Here is a 19,587-nt window from a genome sequence, read left to right as displayed (position 1 = left end):
CACCTACCCACTCAGGGAGACCAGGGCATGCATCTGTAGTGGGTTCCCACGGAGACCGGAGACGTAGTCTTTAGAGGCAACGCAGTTTATTGAAATCTTAGAACAGGATGCCCCCTTTTACTTCCACTACCTGGGGAGGTACGGCCTCCGGGCTGACGTGCCCTCGCACTGGGGCTACGGGCTCTCAGCCCCCCGGCTAACTGTGCCCTAGGGGAGGCTACGCTGACCCGACCCAGCCACGGTGCGGGTCCCGACCGCTGGTCCGCGCTCGGCCCCGGCCCTCACAAGTACGTCGGGTCCCGGTGGTCGCAGGGTCCTAGCCTAGCTGGTCTTCGGTCTTCGTCTTCAGAGCACTGCCTCGAGCCGTCCTGGGGTCCGTCTTTTATACCCGTCCCGGGGACTCTCCGCCCCCTTTCTGGAACCTTCCAGGGGGCTCTGGAAGAACCCCCCCAACCCCTCACCTGGGGTCGGGTGGGGGGGGGAACTCGGCCTCTTAACGGTCCGGCTCCCTCTGTGTCTCTCTAGCTCAGGGTGGCACCCCCTACAGACCCGTGCCCGCAACTACAGGTAAGTGTACACAGGGCAGTGCGCGCTATGCATATCCGACGCTACACATCTAACCGGGGTATTTTCTTTTCTTCCGCAGATCCTTTAGACAATGTTGGGTTCCCGGACTCCCTGTCAGAGGTAAGAGACCCGACAGAATGACCAACATATAAACACACATGGTCGAAGTGTATTTCAATGTAAATCAGGCGTACAGACTATTCATAAGTACAGTACTTTATTACATGTAAGTATGTAAGTACGTTGAACTTCTTTCGCACTGCACATAGCCACCGTGCTCATCGGAGGTGATGCTTGGAAAATTAAATTCTTAAACTGTAAATGACAACATTAAACTCTCTCCTCTCCTTACCTGCTCTCTCTGTACCTCTCCCCTCTTACCCCAACTCTCTCCCTGTGTGTCTCCCCCCTGTGTCTCTCTCTTCTCTCCCCGCACGTGTCTCTCTTTCCTGCATGTCTCTCCCATTTTCACCATCTCTCTTTCTGTGTATCTGTATCTCCCCCCTCTTTCCCCCACTCTCCCCCCCTGTGTCTCTCCGCTCGTGCGTCTCTCTCTTTCTTCACTCCATTGCTCTCCCATTTGTACTCTCTCTCTCTCTGGATGTGTGCCTCTCCATCTCCACGTCTGTCTCTCTCTTCTCTCTCTTAACGTCTCTCTCTCTCTCTTCCCTGCATCTCTCTCCCATCCTCACCCTCTCTCTTTCTGTGTATCTGTCTCTCTCTCTCTCCTCCTCTCTCTGCTCTTGTGGCTATCTCTCTTCCCTCTATCTCTCCAAAATTTACCCCCTCTCTCTCTCTGTGTCTCTGTGTGTGTCTCTCTCACTGTGTCTCTCTCTGTGTATCTGTCTTTGTCTCTATTTCTCTCTACCCCCCCTCTCTCTCTACCCCCCCCCCCTCTCTGTGTCTGCCTCTCTTTGTCTCTCTCTGTCTCTCTCTCTCTACCCCGCTCTTTCCCTCTTACAGCTGGCTAACGTGACATCAAACCCCAAGTTCCGGGCCATGACTGCCGTGTGAACGCAGAGTGCGCTGGTCTCACGGCACACACATCGCTTTGGTCGTTCGCATTGTACGTGTGTGCGTGTGCGTGTGCGCGTGTGTGCGTGTGCGCGTGTCCACGCGCGTGTGCGTGGGCGTACCCACCAATACCAAAACCCGCCATTGAGCCACTAAGTCAGTTTAACACCAATATCATCCATGGTACAGGTTTTTTTGGGTTAAATCGCGTAAATATATAAATGTGCCGTTAAACCCACCAACCCCCGACACAGCCAATTGGTAAGGTTTGTCTCGTAAACAGCATTTACAATTTGAATATGACGGCTGTAGTAGTAACTAATTGGCGTGTTGTTTCCTTCACAAACTTTACTGGCCGTGTCGGGTGGTGGAGGGTTACGACACATTTATACCTACTGGATCTAACCCAAATACCTTTATTATGTATAGTATTGGTCGCGAAAGCCTACGTGTTAAACGTTTTGTGGGAGACTTATTTTTTTTAGTTAGAAAAAGAACGGATAATACGCTGCAATTTGATAACAAATGTCTGTTAATAGCCTGAAAAAGGTCAGTCTCCACGATTGTGAATGTTGCGGTGCCGTGTGAATATCGCGGCGCATTACGGAACAACAACGGCTTTCTCAGCTGTCGACGAATTCCAGGTTAAGTTATACTTCACTTTCCCATAAGCACATTGAGTGGCACCCGAGCGTACGCATAAGGGGGGGAGGGGGGGGGGGGTGGTGGAGTGTTTTATATTTGGTATTTTATTTGTATTCAATTCAAATTAGATATTGTAAAAAAAGAAAAAATCTTGTCGTACTCAGTGTAACATATATCATCGTTTTGTATGTTGATCGCCCAAAGTAAATCTTTTTTTAACGATAACTTTTTTTCGTCAAACGATCTCGGCAACAGAAGTGACGCCAACGTGACGGCGCGCTTCAGACGGGGAAGAAGTACCGGTGTCGCAGGAAGTGACCTCACAGGAAGGAGTGTCACCTCCTGTTACGTCACCTCTTGTGACGTCACTTCCTGTAACATCGCTTACAGCGACGCCAGAATGGGAATGGTGTATTTATACTGGAGGAGGAATCCGATGCGCTTTAAAGATCTTTTTCACAGATGTCCAGTAGGGGGCACGGGGTCGGATCATTACGACAACAAACAATACGAACAAAACACGACAGGAAACACGATGCCACATTTACATCAACCCCAAACAACAACAAGAACTATTCCGGATCAATTGTATACATCGAGGCCCCAAATTTTTTGGCGTTTACATATCAAACGGAAAATCAGGAAGACATCCCACGCACGCACGGACAAACATGCGTGTCCGATTCACATTGTATGTGCACGCATGAACACGCACTCGCGCACGCAAGATCTTACTTGCGCGCACACACCTGAACATATACAGGCTGTATATGTTTGCACATTCACCTATAGATGTGCAATCACTCGTATACCGATATATTTATAATCAATTGGTGCCTTTGGTATTCGGGCGTTCCTTAAAGCGCAAGACTGGGACATTTATGCAAACAAGTGCGCATACAAGTGTACACAACGCTTCTGTAGAGCCGGGCTATCTGGTCGTTTGTGTGATGATCGGGGGTCCCTGTAAACACGTGCCAATCGGGTGCAGCAGCGCTGGTGGTCTCCGGGGCAAGACGCGACCCACAGCTGCATTCTGCCTGGCCCATGGTCAGCCACACACCCTGAAGCAAACCGCGATTTGAAACTGGAGCTCGCAAACGATATTTGGGGGCGGCCACGGTGGCTAGGAGATGTTAACTACCTCGCCGGGCATTCAGGGGGGGGCGTGGGTTCGATCCCGATCCTGATGATGCCTATTGTATATTTGCAGTTTGCATCTCTCTATCTGTACCTCTCTTATCATCATCATCATCATCACAGTGGCTGGGAGATGTTAACTACCAAGCCTGGTATACTGGAGGTCGTGGGTTCTATAACAACCCTGACACCTGCTCTATATTTGGAGTTTTCGTGTCTCTTTCTCTCCCTGTGGCCACGCGGATTTTCTCCTGGGTCCTCCGGGGGTTTCCCCCCCCCCCCTCCACATTTAGTATCAACGTCGTGCGTTTCAGAGAATTTGGCTGCTATGAATTTCCACGTGATGGATGATAAGCCACTATTGTTGCGCCATCACTTGTGATGGCCAGGTCGCTTCTGAAAATATTGTCTTTCTAGTTCAGTGGGCATTACCCGGCAAAATCTAAATAGTTTATAGATAGTTATCCATCATCGTGGGCGTCAATAAGAACGTATATACGTATTTCTTAAACCTACACCCTCATCGTTTGCCCAATATTATTCGCACAAGGAAGGAACGCCCGTGAATATTCACGGCTCGGCAAACGTGCACCTGGCCTTGGAACCGTGAGGCTTAGGACTTATTTTCCAGCAGGGCCTTGCCAAGTTTATTCGCAGTCGAAGGCAGGGGGCGTTGTGGCGGTGGTTGCCGTCGCTGCTGCTGCTGCCACCGCGTCGTCCCCCGACTGAGTAAACTTGCGCTTTCATTTTGCCTGGTCGGCCTGCGCCTAATTCGCGTTGACGGCGATGTGCAACGCCGCGTCTCCAGTCTTGCGAGCGTGTGACGTTCGCCTCCCTAACGGCATTCAGCGTCTCCGCACTGCGTGTGGGTGTTGGAACGTCTTCCGCGCCACCGTACGTGGCCAACCGTGCCGATCGGAGCTGCCGAGGGAAGGGGGCAGCCGACTGAACACGCCGACAAAACGGTTGCAAAGGAATGAGTTTTTGTCAATCGAGACGGCTGTTTAAAAAGTGCATAGCTCCCAGTGGCTTTCTAATATCGCATTCCAAGAGCATTCCAGACGGCCGCAGGAGAGCGCGCGCGAACGCGGTGGCCCTCTCTGTACGACGGCTGAGCCGAAAGCCGCCGCTGCTGCTGCCGCTGCTGCGAGTTTGCCCGCGGCGACGATGACGACAATGACGACAATGACGACGAGGGCGGCGACGGCTGATGCTCTTTGACGAGGTCAGCGACGACGCGAGGAACGGAATTTTGGGACGGGACCGAAATGAAGGAAGAAAAATGTAAAAATATTTTTTTTTTTGTTCAGATGTGCAATGCTTATTCCATCCTAGGATTCTCTCGGCAATACGCAGTGCTCAAAGGCAGGGAACTAAATCGGAAACCCCAGGGGCGGCCGTCCGAACTAAAGAGGGGAGGCGACCTTAAAGCGATGGGTTTTCAAAACAACCCGTCACTTTGATCGCCCAAAGTAAGGAAACGAAAACGTTGACGCAAAGCGTTACATCGGCCACGGCATGAATCTTTTTTTTTTTCCCAACGAAAACCTTTTTCGCCAATGACCTCGGCAACAGAAGCGCGCCAGCGTGACGTCGCGCTGTAGACGGGGAAGAAGTACCGGCGTCGCAGGAAGTGACCTCGCAGGAAGGATCGTCACTCTCTGTGACGTCACCTCTTGTGACGTCACTTCCCGTGGCGCGAGGCATTCCATCGTTTCGGGTTTGACACGAAAGCGACGTCGCAGGAAGTGACGACATTCCAACGATGCCCTCGACTTTGATCGTTCATCCCCCCGGTCAGTGGACAGTAGTGTGAAATTGTTTAATTCCTAAAATTCATGGCTGCCCTTTCGTTTCCGCCGCGTCGGATCGTACAGCGAGAGCGCTCTGCCGTGCGATTGGGGCGGCGGTGGCGGTGGTGGTGGCTGCGGCGGCTGTGGCTGCGGTGGTGGTGGCTGCGGTGGTGGTGGCTGCGGTGGTGGTGGCTGCGGTGGTGGTGGCTGCAGTGGTGGTGGCGGCGGTGGTGGCGGCGGTGGTGATGGCGGCGGTTGCTACGCTGCCGGCGGTGGCTGCTACGCCGCTACACGTGTAGTCCGTAACTCAGCGGCAGCAGCAGCAGCAGCGAGGCTTGGTGGATCGCACCGCACGGGTGCGGTGAAACTCGTCGAGGAGGAGCCGTGCGGAGTGGACTAATCACGCCATCTGTTTCCATCTGTACGGCAGCGGAGGGGGTGGGGGGGGGGGATAGAGCGTTGCCCCCTCGCGCAAAGCTTCGGGTTTTTATTGTTTTGTTATCCGGGGGGTTTCCGGGGGTCCTCCTCCCCGCGTGGTGCAGGTATCCATCGATGTTTTTGTTTACGAAAGGGGAATGCGTCTTGTTTAAAGGGGGACGGGGAGGGGTGTGGAATAATAAACCACAGGCGGCGTGCGAAACGAAATTGCGTCAAATTTCGATTGAAAGCTTTCGTGGCTGCAGGGATTCATTCTAGATTTGAAGTTTTCGCCAGGTCTCCAGGAGGTCGTGGGTTCGATCCCGACCAACCCTGACACCTGCTGCTGCTGTATATTTGAAATTTGCGTGTCTCTCATCATCATCACGGTGGCTAGGAGATGTTAACTCCCTCGCCTGGTCTACAGGAGGTCGTGGGTTCGATCTCGACCCTGACGCCTGCTGCTGCTGCTGTATATTTGGAGTTTGCGTGTCTCTCTCTCATCATCATCACGGTGTCTAGGAGATGTTAACTCCCTCGCCTGGTTTACAGGAGGTCGTGGGTTCGATCTCGACCCTGACGCCTGCTGCTGCTGCTGTATATTTGAAGTTTGCAGTGTCTCTCTCTCTTCCCGTGGTCGCGGTTCCCTCCTCCTCCCCCCTCCACATTTGGGCCGGACATCACCACGCGTGTATCGACTTACTTGGCTGCTGCTTTAAATGTTCCACGTGACGATGATGACGACGATGACGACGATGAGGACGAGGCCACTTTGTTATCCTTCGTGGATATCGCCGCGTGGCTTCTGATAACAAAAAAGCGACGTAGCAGCTCTGGTGGCGGTGGGGGCCTTCGCCAGGTTAACAACAACATTATTATCATTTTTTTACGACCAACAAAAAAAATGCGAAGCTTTAAAACGATTTAACTCACGCCGCACGCCCCTCTCGTTAGCGGTGTTACTGCGAGCGGCTTCGCTTTACGCGCGCGCCCCCGCGTGGTAAAGCGAAGCAAGTTTTAAATGAATTCGATTTCATCGGAATGTTGATTGATTCGTCATTCGTGCCACCAACCCCCCGCCCCACTCTCCGCGTCCGAGTTGCGATTTCGAGCGAACAAAAATTTCCGTCATCACCACCACCCCCCCACTCACCTCCCCTCCCTCTCCCCGGGACGTCGGGGAAAATGAAAATAATGTTTTTTGTTTTGTTTTCGACGGGACGGCTGTGCGTAAGTTGGAGCAGGCACGCGAAGTCAAACGAAAACAAAGATCGGCCAAGCTGCCGTTATGTTCGAGATACACACAAAACACACACACGGGTTAAACGCAGTATGCAGGCTGTTTTATTTTCTCTATGCATGTGTAATGTTTAAAAGCGCTGCCTAACCGAGGTATATTGTTTCACGTTGGCGTTAAAAGCCAAATGTAAACTTCCGTTTGTCTCGGATCGCGCAGCGTCAATGGCAAAGTTGACCGAGCGGGTTGGGATAAGCGGGCGAAGTTCGCGTGTTAAATTGTTTGCAAGTCTTATTAAAATCTTGGAGATTAAAAACGCGGGTGCGCGGTGTTGTGTGTGAGTGGGTGAGTGTGAGTGGGTGGGTGTGTGGGTGAGTGTGTGTGTGGGTGCGCGGTGTAGTGTGGGTGAGTGTGTCTGGGTGGGTGTGTGTGTGAGTGTGGGTGAGTATGTGTGTGGGTGAGTGTGTGGGTTTGTCTGTGGGTGAGTGTGTTAAGTGTGTGGGTGGATGTGTGTGGGTGAGTGTGTCTGGGTGGGTGTGTGGGTGTGTGTGGGTGAGTGTGTGAGTGAGTGTGTGTGGGTGGAGCGGTGTTGTGTGTGGGTGTGTAGGTGAGTGTGTGTGGGTGAGTGTGTGAGTGTGTGTTAGTGAGTGGGTAGGTATGTGAGTGTGTGGGTGAGTGTGTGAGTGGGTGGGTGAGTGGGTGTGTGGGTGAGTGTGTGCGTGGGTGTGTGTGTGAATGTGTGTGTGTGGGGAGCGGTAGTGTCGTTTGTCATTTCATTTTCATTTATTAGGTATAGCCCTGTGAGCCATGCGGCTCTTAAGTCGGGTGCAACCGCAACAAACACAATTTGAACACAACATCTTAAAGCGACAACGCGTAACAGAAACATCCTGGAATAAACCAGCAAATATTCCACACAAAAAACACGTATTAAAACGCTTTGTGCAAAAATCAATGTGGTGCAAGCCAGCAACAACAACCATAAGACAATTTATATTAACCATATGTTTTCGAATCACCAAAATAAAGCTATAAAAACAATGTAACAACAGTAATCATAGGAACTGTGATTTTAAATGTAACAATAAACGATATACATAACACGTACGACAAAACCTGCAGCCGTAGCTGGCAGCACGACACTCCCAGTGTATGGTGTGTGAGTGAGTCAGTGCATGGTGTGTGAGTGAGTCAGTGTATGATGTGTGAGTGAGTCAGTGTATGATGTGTGAGTGAGTCAGTGTATGATGTGTGAGTGAGTCAGTGTATGATGTGTGAGTGAGTCAGTGCATGATGTGTGAGTGAGTCAGTGCATGATGTGTGAGTGAGTCAGTGCATGATGTGAGTGAGTCAGTGCATGATGTGTGAGTGAGTCAGTGCATGATGTGTGAGTGAGTCAGTGCATGATGTGTGAGTGAGTCAGTGTATGATGTGTGAGTGAGTCAGTGTATGATGTGTGAGTGAGTCGGTGTATGGTGTGTGAGTGAGTCAGTGTATGATGTGTGAGTGAGTCAGTGCATGGTGTGTGAGTGAGTCAGTGTATGATGTGTGAGTGAGTCAGTGCATGGTGTGAGTGAGTCAGTGCATGGTGTGTGAGTGAGTCAGTGCATGGTGTGTGAGTGAGTCAGTGTATGATGTGTGAGTGAGTCAGTGTATGATGTGTGAGTGAGTCAGTGTATGATGTGTGAGTGAGTCAGCGTATGATGTGTGAGTGAGTCAGCGTATGATGTGAGTCAGTGTATGATGTGTGAGCGAGTGTATGATGTGTGAGCGAGTCAGCGGCAGTGTGCGTGAGTCAGTAGTAGTGTGAGTGTATGATGTGTGAGTGAGTCAGCAGCAGCATGAGTGTATGATGTGTGAGTCAGTATATGATGTGTGAGTGAGTCAGTGGTAGTGGGAGTGAGTCAGTGTATGATGTGTGAGCGAGTCAGCGGCAGTGTGAGTGTATGATGAGTGAGTCAGTGTATGATGTGTGAGTGAGTCAGTGTATGATGAGTGAGTCAGTGTATGGTGTGTGAGTGAGTCAGTGTATGATGTGTGAGTGAGTCAGTGTATGGTGTGTGAGTGAGTCAGTGTATGGTGTGTGAGTGAGTCAGTGCATGGTGTGTGAGTGAGTCAGTGTATGATGTGTGAGTGAGTCAGTGTATGGTGTGTGAGTGAGTCAGTGTATGATGTGTGAGTGAGTCAGTGCATGATGTGTGAGTGAGTCAGTGCACGGTGTGTGAGTGAGTCAGTGTATGATGTGTGAGCGAGTCAGTGTATGATGTGTGAGTGAGTCAGTGTATGATGTGTCAGTGAGTCAGTGTATGATGTGTGAGTGAGTCAGTGTATGATGTGTGAGTGAGTCAGTGCATGATGTGTGAGTGAGTCAGTGCATGGTGTGTGAGTGAGTCAGTGCATGATGTGTGAGTGAGTCAGTGTATGATGTGTGAGTGAGTCAGTGCATGGTGTGAGTGAGTCAGTGTATGTGTGAGTGAGTCAGTGTATGATGTGTGAGTGAGTCAGTGCATGGTGTTAGTGAGTCAGTGTATGATGTGTGAGTGAGTCAGTGCATGGTGTGAGTGAGTCAGTGTATGTGTGAGTGAGTCAGTGTATGATGTGTGAGTGAGTCAGTGTATGATGTGTGAGTGAGTCAGTGTATGGTGTGTGAGTCAGTGTATGATGTGTGAGTGAGTAAGCGCATGATGTGTGAGTGAGTCAGTGCATGATGTGTGAGTGAGTCAGTGTATGGTGTGTGAGTGAGTCAGTGCATGGTGTGTGAGTGAGTCAGTGCATGGTGTGTGAGTGAGTCAGTGTATGATGTGTGAGTGAGTCAGTGTATGATGTGTGAGTCAGTGTATGATGTGTGAGTGAGTCAGTGTATGATGTGTGAGTCAGTGTATGATGTGTGAGTGAGTCAGTGTATGATGTGTGAGTGAGTCAGTGCATGGTGTGAGTGAGTCAGTGTATGATGTGTGAGTGAGTCAGTGTATGATGTGTGAGTGAGTCAGTGTATGATGTGTGAGTGAGTCAGTGTATGATGTGTGAGTGAGTCAGTGCATGGTGTGTGAGTGAGTCAGTGTATGATGTGTGAGTGAGTCAGTGTATGGTGTGTGAGTCAGTGTATGATGTGTGAGTGAGTCAGTGTATGATGTGTGAGTCAGTGTATGATGTGTGAGTGAGTCAGTGTATGATGTGTGAGTGAGTCAGTGCATGATGTGAGTGAGTCAGTGTATGATGTGTGAGTGAGTCAGTGTATGATGTGTGAGTGAGTCAGTGTATGATGTGTGAGTGAGTCAGTGTATGATGTGTGAGTGAGTCAGTGCATGGTGTGAGTGAGTCAGTGTATGTGTGAGTGAGTCAGTGTATGATGTGTGAGTGAGTCAGTGCATGGTGTTAGTGAGTCAGTGTATGATGTGTGAGTGAGTCAGTGCATGGTGTGAGTGAGTCAGTGTATGTGTGAGTGAGTCAGTGTATGATGTGTGAGTGAGTCAGTGTATGATGTGTGAGTGAGTCAGTGTATGGTGTGTGAGTCAGTGTATGATGTGTGAGTGAGTCAGTGTATGATGTGTGAGTCAGTGTATGATGTGTGAGTGAGTCAGTGTATGATGTGTGAGTGAGTCAGTGCATGGTGTGAGTGAGTCAGTGTATGATGTGTGAGTGAGTCAGTGTATGATGTGTGAGTGAGTCAGTGTATGATGTGTGAGTGAGTCAGTGTATGATGTGTGAGTCAGTGTATGATGTGTGAGTGAGTCAGTGTATGATGTGTGAGTGAGTCAGTGTATGATGTGTGAGTGAGTCAGTGCATGGTGTGTGAGTGAGTCAGTGTATGATGTGTGAGTCAGTGTATGATGTGTGAGTGAGTCAGTGTATGATGTGTGAGTGAGTCAGTGTATGGTGTGTGAGTGAGTCAGTGTATGGTGTGTGAGTGAGTCAGTGCATGGTGTGTGAGTGAGTCAGTGTATGATGTGTGAGTGAGTCAGTGTATGGTGTGTGAGTGAGTCAGTGTATGGTGTGTGAGTGAGTCAGTGCATGGTGTGTGAGTGAGTCAGTGTATGATGTGTGAGTGAGTCAGTGTATGATGTGTGAGTGAGTCAGTGTATGGTGTGTGAGTCAGTGTATGATGTATGAGTGAGTCAGTGTATGATGTGTGAGTGAGTCAGTGCATGGTGTGTGAGTGAGTCAGTGTATGATGTGTGAGTGAGTCAGTGTATGATGTGTGAGTGAGTCAGTGTATGATGTGTGAGTGAGTCAGTGCATGGTGTGTGAGTGAGTCAGTGCATGGTGTGTGAGTGAGTCAGTGTATGATGTGTGAGTGAGTCAGTGTATGGTGTGTGAGTGAGTCAGTGTATGGTGTGTGAGTGAGTCAGTGCATGGTGTGTGAGTGAGTCAGTGTATGATGTGTGAGTGAGTCAGTGTATGGTGTGTGAGTGAGTCAGTGTATGGTGTGTGAGTGAGTCAGTGTATGGTGTGTGAGTGAGTCAGTGCATGGTGTGTGAGTGAGTCAGTGTATGATGTGTGAGTCAGTGTATGATGTGTGAGCGAGTCAGTGCATGATGTGTGAGTGAGTCAGTGTTGGTGTGTGAGTGAGTCAGTGCATGGTGTGTGAGTGAGTCAGTGTATGGTGTGTGAGTGAGTCAGTGCATGGTGTGTGAGTGAGTCAGTGTATGGTGTGTGAGTGAGTCAGTGCATGGTGTGTGAGTGAGTCAGTGTATGATGTGTGAGTGAGTCAGTGTATGATGTGTGAGTGAGTCAGTGCATGATGTGTGAGTGAGTCAGTGTATGATGTGTGAGTGAGTCAGTGTATGATGTGTGAGTGAGTCAGTGCATGATGTGTGAGTGAGTCAGTGCATGATGTGTGAGTGAGTCAGTGTATGATGTGTGAGTGAGTCAGTGTATGATGTGTGAGTGAGTCGGTGTATGGTGTGTGAGTGAGTCAGTGTATGATGTGTGAGTGAGTCAGTGCATGGTGTGTGAGTGAGTCAGTGTATGATGTGTGAGTGAGTCAGTGCATGGTGTGAGTGAGTCAGTGCATGGTGTGTGAGTGAGTCAGTGTATGATGTGTGAGTGAGTCAGTGTATGATGTGTGAGTGAGTCAGTGTATGATGTGTGAGTGAGTCAGCGTATGATGTGTGAGTGAGTCAGCGTATGATGTGTGAGTCAGTGTATGATGTGTGAGCGAGTGTATGATGTGTGAGCGAGTCAGCGGCAGTGTGCGTGAGTCAGTAGTAGTGTGAGTGTATGATGTGTGAGTGAGTCAGCAGCAGCATGAGTGTATGATGTGTGAGTCAGTATATGATGTGTGAGTGAGTCAGTGGTAGTGGGAGTGAGTCAGTGTATGATGTGTGAGCGAGTCAGCGGCAGTGTGAGTGTATGATGAGTGAGTCAGTGTATGATGTGTGAGTGAGTCAGTGTATGATGAGTGAGTCAGTGTATGGTGTGTGAGTGAGTCAGTGTATGATGTGTGAGTGAGTCAGTGTATGGTGTGTGAGTGAGTCAGTGTATGGTGTGTGAGTGAGTCAGTGCATGGTGTGTGAGTGAGTCAGTGTATGATGTGTGAGTGAGTCAGTGCATGGTGTGTGAGTGAGTCAGTGTATGATGTGTGAGTGAGTCAGTGCATGATGTGTGAGTGAGTCAGTGCACGGTGTGTGAGTGAGTCAGTGTATGATGTGTGAGCGAGTCAGTGTATGATGTGTGAGTGAGTCAGTGTATGATGTGTCAGTGAGTCAGTGTATGATGTGTGAGTGAGTCAGTGTATGATGTGTGAGTCAGTGCTGGAGGCAGCGGTTAGCGCTACGCTGCGCTATGAACCCGGCGACACGGGTTCGATTCCCGCTCACGACCAACACCACCAGTGATGATTATTTGAACCGGTCCTGGGAGGTTTTTTTTAGGCCGACTCACCCTGGGAAGACAAAGGCGGCCGGGCGTGGTGCTGGCCACCCACCCCCTCGTGTGCCGTGCCGGCCTTCATAGGTGCTACTCGCTAACAGCACTTGCCCCTACAGTCTGTTACAGGCTACACGGGGGATCTTTGTCTTTGTCTGTACGCACGAGCTTTATTTTGCTATTGACGGGATATTTCTCCGGTGACGTTAGGAGATATTGATATTTATTGAAACTAAACTATAAACTATTGTGATTTAAACCTTTCGTGACTGCAGGGATTCCTATTCTTGGTTTTTTCAGTAAAGTCACCGCGTAGAAAAGGGAAACAATAAAATAATAATATTTTATTGCTTTATATTTTTATTATTTGTTTCCCTTCTACGTGGTGACTTTACCGAAAGAACCAAGAATATAAACTCGCGTGTGTTTTTTTATTTTACCACGTGGAATGCCGCCGCCACCACTGAACTGTTCCCGGATCTCTTGATTATTCAGAAGCGACTTGTCTATCGCGAATGATGAGGGCGGCTTCTCGTCGTCGTCTTCGTGCGGAAATTTATAGCAGCAGCTCGATCCTCTTACACGCGCGGTGACGTTCATTCTCAATGCGGAGACATGGCTGTGTGATTTGATTCCCGACACTTCGCTACAACTAGCAGGATTCCATCTTGTAAGATCGGATCGTGACATAGCACTCTCCGGCAAGACGAAAGGCGGTGGTATTTGTTTTTACATTAACAGTGGCTGGTGTGTAGATGTCACAGTGATTTTTATAACCTGTAAACCGTTTTACTCGCCTCGCGAGTTCGCATCGCTCATTTTGGTCGGAGTTTACTTGCCACCGTGTCCTCAGGTTAAAGAGGCCCAACGCATGCTCGCCGATCAGATTCTGAGTGTGGAGCGAGCAAATCCAGATTCGTTGGTTATCATACTTGGCGACTTTAACAAAGGTAATCTCAGCCACGAACTCCCCAAATACATACAATTCATAAAATGCCCAACCAGAGAAGGGAACACTCTGGATCACTGCTACACTACAGTCAGTAGAGCCTACCACGCCGTCCCGGGAGCAGCACTAGGACACTCTGACCATGCCATGGTCCACCTGATACCTGCATACAGGCAGAAACTAAAGCTCTGTAAACCTGCTGTGAGGACATCTAAACAGTGGACCAGTGAGGCTGTGGAAGATTTGCGGGCGTGCTTAGACTGTACTGACTGGGATATGTTCACGACTGCTACCAATAGTCTGGATGAACTCACAGAGGCTGTGATGTCCTACATCAGCTTCTGTGAGGACTGCTGTATCCCAACACGAACCAGGGTGAACCTTAACAACAACAAGCCCTGGTTCTCAGAAAAGCTCAGAAGGTTGAGGTTGGAGAAGGAGGAAGCGTTTCGGAGTGGGGATAGAGACAGATTCAAGGAGTCGAAGAACAGGTTTAGCAAAGCGGTGAGAGAGGCTAAACGACTGTACTCAGAGAGACTAAAACACCAGTTCTCTACTAACGACGCTGCTTCTGTCTGGAGAGGGCTCAGGCAGATTACCAACTACAAACCCAGAGCCCCCCACACCACTAACGACTCCCGCCTAGCCAACGACCTGAAGGAGTTCTACTGTAGATTTGAAATACAATTGGACTGTCCTGAACCACCCCTTCCAACCCAAGAGGCCTCATCCCCCACCCATACTACAGAGACGACTCTCTCCTTTCAGGAGGGAGAAGTTAATAGACTTTTCAAGAGGCAGAATCCACGCAAAGCAGCCGGGCCGGACTCTGTCTATCCAACAACCCTCAGGCACTGCGCTGACCAGCTGTCTCCGGTGTTCACCAACATCTTTATCACCTCCCTGGAGACATGCCATGTACCAACCTGTCTCAAGTCCTCCACCATCATCCCTGTGCCCAAAAAGCTAAGGCCAACAGGACTAAATGATTACAGACCGGTCGCCCTTACATCTGTGGTAATGAAGTCTTTTGAGCGCCTGGTCCTGGCACATCTCAAAGCCATCACAGACCCTCTCCTGGACCCCCTTCAGTTTGCCTACAGAGCCAACAGGTCTGTGGACAACGCAGTTAACATGGCCCTCCACTTCACCCTACAGCATCTGGACGCCCCAGCATCCTACGCCAGGATCCTGTTTGTGGACTTCAGCTCTGCCTTCAACACCATCATCCCTGCTGCCCTGCTTCAGGACAAGCTCTTCCAGCTGAACGTGCCCTACTCCACCTGTAGGTGGATCACAGACTTCCTGTCTGACAGGAAGCAGTGCGTTAAGCTGGGAACACAAGTCTCTGACTCCAGGTCCATCAGCACCGGAACTCCTCAGGCCTGCGTCCTTTCCCCACTGCTCTTCTCCCTGTATACCAACAACTGCACCTCCAATCATCTGTCCGTCAAACTCTTGAAGTTTGCAGACGACACCACCCTCATTGGGCTGATCTCTGGTGGGGATTAGTCTGACTATAGGTGGGAAGCTGACAACCTGGTAACCTGGTGTAGCCAGAACAACTTAGAGCTAAATGCTCTAAAGACAGTTGAGATGGTTGTGGACTTCAGGAAGAATACAGCCCCACTCACCCCCATCACCCTGTTAGACTCCCCAGTCAAAATTGTAGAGTGCTTCCGCTTCCTGGGCACTATTCTCTCCCGGGACCTCAAGTGGGAACTGAACATCAGCTCCCTCACCAAGAGAGCTCAACAGAGGATGTACTTTCTACGGCAGCTGAAGAAACTCAACCTGCCAAAGACAATGATGGTGCAATTCTATACAGCGATCATTGAATCCATCCTCACCTCCTCCTTAACCGTCTGGTACACTGCTGCCACTGCCAAGGACAAGAGCAGACTGCAGCGTATCATCCACACTGCTGAGAAGGTGATTGCCTGCAATCTACCAACCCTCGAGGACCTGCACACGACAAGGTCCATGAGGCGAGCGAGGAAGATTGTGGCCGATTCCTCCCACCCTGGACACTCTCTGTTCCAGCTACTCCCCTCCGGCAGAAGGCTTCGGTCCATCAGGACCAAAACCTCACGCCATAAAAACAGTTTCTTCCCATCTGCTGCTGGCCTGTTAAACAAAGCCAAGGGCTTACACGGATTTTAACATTTTATCTACATAATGACACCTTGCCGATATTAACTATGTTAACCTATTTGTATTTTTTTATTTTAAAATTATATCTTAAAGCTATTTTATATTCGATATTTATTCAATTTTATATACTTCAGCCCCTTGGTGTTAGTTAGACTTTTAACCCTTATTATAGAAAGACTTGTTTAAAACTTATTTAAGATTTTAGATTCCTATATGTTGAATGTATGCACCATCCTGCCCAAGTAAATTCCGTGTCGGTGTGATCTTTCATGGCGAATAAAACCCTTTCTGATTCTGATTCTGATCAGGTAAAACCAGGTAAAATCAGGCCATGTAAAGTAAAATCAGGTAAGTGCAGTAAAATCAGGTCAAGCGAGGTAAAATCAGGTCAAGTGAGGTAAAATCAGGTAAAGTGAGGTCAAATAAGGTAAAACCAGGTCAAGTGAGGTAAAACCAGGTCAAGTAAGGTAAAATAAGGTAAAATCAGGTAAAGCGAGGTAAAACCAGGTCAAAGTGAGGTAAAATCGAACAAAACCAGGTAAAGTGAGGTAAAACCAGGTCAAGCGAGGTAAAATCGAGGTAAAATCGAGGTAAAATCGAGGTAAAACCAGGTCAAAGTGAGGTAAAGTCAGGGCAACGTCAGAGCGATATCCCCTCCTTCCTGCTCCCGGGAAGCAATGGAGGCGGCGCCTACTCGCGTGCTCGCTCGCCCGCTCCGCCGCGCTGCGCCGCGTGAGAGAAGTCCCCACGGCGGCTGCGGTGCGAGTGCCGAGTTCACGCACGGGACCAGCGGCTGTTGGATCTCGCGCCCCTCTCCTTGTTGCGATCATGAGCCCACACGCGCGGGAGCGCTCATGCCGGGGACGATGAACGGCTCCCGTAGCGTGCCGACCCGCACCGTGCCAAACCCACCGGCGTGTTGGAGAGTAAATCCGCATCATGTGTGATGTCAATTACGACGGCTGTGTGGCGGTAAGAGCTAATTGGCGCGCGTTGTTCACGTGACGAACCTTGCCGGCTGTGTCGGGTGGTGGGAGGGTTAACGACGCGTTTACACTTAAGGGATCTAACTCCAAAAAAAACCCTTATTCATCGATAACATCGGTCGCGAAAGCCTACGTGTTAAACTTATATGAGACTATCGTTTTAAATGGAAAAAAGAACGGATAATAATACACTGTAACACGATAACGATCAAAGTAATGAGGGCTCGGGGTGAGCATCTACATCATTAGACCTCCTTTGCCAGTACCAAAATGTAATAATAGGGTTTTCCCCTTTTTTCTGGCAACAAACTGAAAACTTTTTACAAGGATTCATGTTTACTGCATTAACCACTAATACCTGCAGTCAAAATGCAAACAAAAAACACACTATGATAATATGATGCATTGTCCTTGAAACTGATTGGTCCACACCAAGGGACGGCTTTCTTTTGAGCCTCGACCCAATTGGTGCTCGACCAGATGACGCCAAAAGGTTAATGCAGTAACATGAATCCTTGTTAAAAGGTTTCAGTTTTGTTTTGCCAGAAAAAAGGGGAAAACCCTATTATTACATTTTGGTACTGGCAAAGGAGGTCTAATGATGTAGATGCTCACCCCGAGCCCTCATTACTTTGATAGTGGCATTGTCTTTGAGCTGTGTGACGCCTTCTGGCGTCATCTGGTCGAGCACCAATTGGGTCGAGGCTCAAAAGAAAGCCGTCCCTTGGTGTGGACCAATCAGTTTCAAGGACATTGCATATATTATCATAGTATGTTTTTTGTTTGCATTTTGACTGCAGGTATTGTGGTTAATGCAGTAAACATGAATCCTTGTAAAAAGGTTTCAGTTTTGTTGCCAGAAAAAGGGGGAAAACCCTATTATAACAAATGTAATGTTAAGAGCTTCTAAAAGTCGAGGAGCCTCCGCTCGTTCGGCATCGTTGAATCTCCTCCAGGCGGTCTCCAGAGCCTGGAGGAGCCTTTCTTGTAGCGTTGTTGCAAGTTTCCAGAAGTGTCATAACAAAAAATGTAAGCACCCTGTATATATGTCAGCTCATTGGGGCCTTTACCTGGTGAAATAAAAATGAAATAGTTTAGTTTTCATTCAGGGAGCTCCGCTGACAGAGTTGGTGGGCTTCAGTCCCGTGAATTAGCATCGCTTCACCATTGTGTATGCGGCGTAAGGGGTAAGAGACGTGATGAGTCTCGAGTTAAGAACAACTATACAGACATCGCTTCACCGTTGTGTATGGGGCGTTGGGGTTAAGAGACGTGATGAGTCTCGAGTTAAGAACAACTATACAAACATCGCTTCACCACTGTGTGTGGGGCGTAGGGGGTAAGAGATGTGGTGAGTCTCGAGTTAAGAACAACTATACAGACATCGCTTCAACATTGTGTGTGGGGCGTAGGGGGTAAGAGATGTGGTGAGTCTTGAGTTAAGAACAACTATACAGACATCGCTTCAACATTGTGTGTGGGGCGTAGGGGGTAAGAGACGTGATGAGTCTCGAGTTAAGAACAACTATACAGACATCGCTTCACCGTTGTGTATGGAGCGTTGGGGTTAAGAGACGTGATGAGTCTCGAGTTAAGAACAACTATACAAACATCGCTTCACCATTGTGTGTGGGGCGTAGGGGGTAAGAGACGTGGTGAGTCTCGAGTTAAGAACAACTATACAGACATCGCTTCACCATTCTGTGCGAGGCGTAGGGGTAAGATGCGTGGTGAGTCTCGAGTTAAGAACAACGACCAGAAGAACATCTCTACATCAGAATGAGAATATTTTATTTATACTGCAGGAGGAATCCGATCATCTATAAAGCTCTTTTTTCACCTGTGTGATTGCCAACAAGGGTTTTGCCACCAAGGACTAGGTCATGTTTTGCAGAGGGGTCAAATACTTATTTCCCTCATTAAAATGCAAATCAATTTATAACATTTTTGACATGCGTTTTTATGGATTTTTTAGTTGTCATTCTGTCTCTCACTGTTAAAATAAACCTACCATTAAAATTATAGACTGATAATTTTTTTCGTCAGTAGGCAAACGTACAAAATCAGCAGGGGATCAAATACTTTTTTTCCCTCACTGTAGAGGCGTAGAAGTGGAGACTACACTCCTGCGCTCTTGCCCAAAGTTGGGGGGGGGGGGGTTGATTAATGAGTCAACGTACATTATGCATGTGCATTATGCGAGCCCTTTGATCTTGTCCTTCCTGTCCATTGCGTGTATTACCCCTATTCAAGTATGGTTCCCCATTCTGGACGAGCAGCGGCAAATCTCGACGGCGAGGCCCTCCCGGTTTACCGAGCTCCTCGCCCAATCGCGGACAGCGAGCCCGGCAACTCTGTGGAGAAACCTTCATTCCGGTCTCTTGCACCCGTGACCTCATCCTTTCGGTCATTACCCGAATCTCACGACCACGGGCGAGAGTGGGAACGTAGATCGACCTGCAGAGCGAGAGCTTTGTTCGAGGACTCGGCTCCCGGTTCGCTGTCACGGAACGGCGCAGCGCTCTCGACACCGCGGACGCCGCAACCGGGCCCGCCGGGCGATCTCCCGCTCCCACTGACCGTCACTCGCGGAAGAGACCCCCCCCCGAGTTACTTAATCCCCTCCACTAAGGGCAGCCGTTCCCCCCTCACCTGGACAGAACAATCCGCTGTCTCCCGAGAGTGAACCGTGGCCTCAGACTTGGAGGTGACAAATCCACAATCCTAAGCCGCCTCACGCCTCGGCATCGAAACGCTCGAGAGGACAAAGTCATCTGCGAAAAGCGGCAACGCCACCCCCCCCCCCCCCCCGTGCCA

General features: G+C 49.3%; 1 protein-coding gene across 1 annotated transcript in view; it reads left to right on the top strand.

The window, feature by feature from the left end:
- LOC116955893 (uncharacterized) overlaps window positions 1-7,129 on the top strand; it is an 83,525-nt gene extending 76,396 nt beyond the window's left edge. Inside the window, exons 13-14 of the mRNA XM_032977227.2 lie at window positions 647-687; window positions 1,531-7,129. Coding sequence (XP_032833118.1) covers window positions 647-687; window positions 1,531-1,581 — 92 coding nt within the window. The 3' untranslated portion in view covers window positions 1,582-7,129. The remainder of the gene's footprint in view (window positions 1-646; window positions 688-1,530) is intronic.
- The last annotated feature ends 12,458 nt before the right edge of the window (window positions 7,130-19,587 follow it).

The sequence above is a fragment of the Petromyzon marinus genome, chromosome 62 (genome assembly GCF_048934315.1).
Source record: "Petromyzon marinus isolate PM22_M1 ecotype Great Lakes invasive population chromosome 62, UKy_Petmar_22M1.pri1.0, whole genome shotgun sequence".
NCBI lineage: Eukaryota > Metazoa > Chordata > Hyperoartia > Petromyzontiformes > Petromyzontidae > Petromyzon > Petromyzon marinus.
This window is presented reverse-complemented; position numbering and strand designations above follow the sequence as displayed.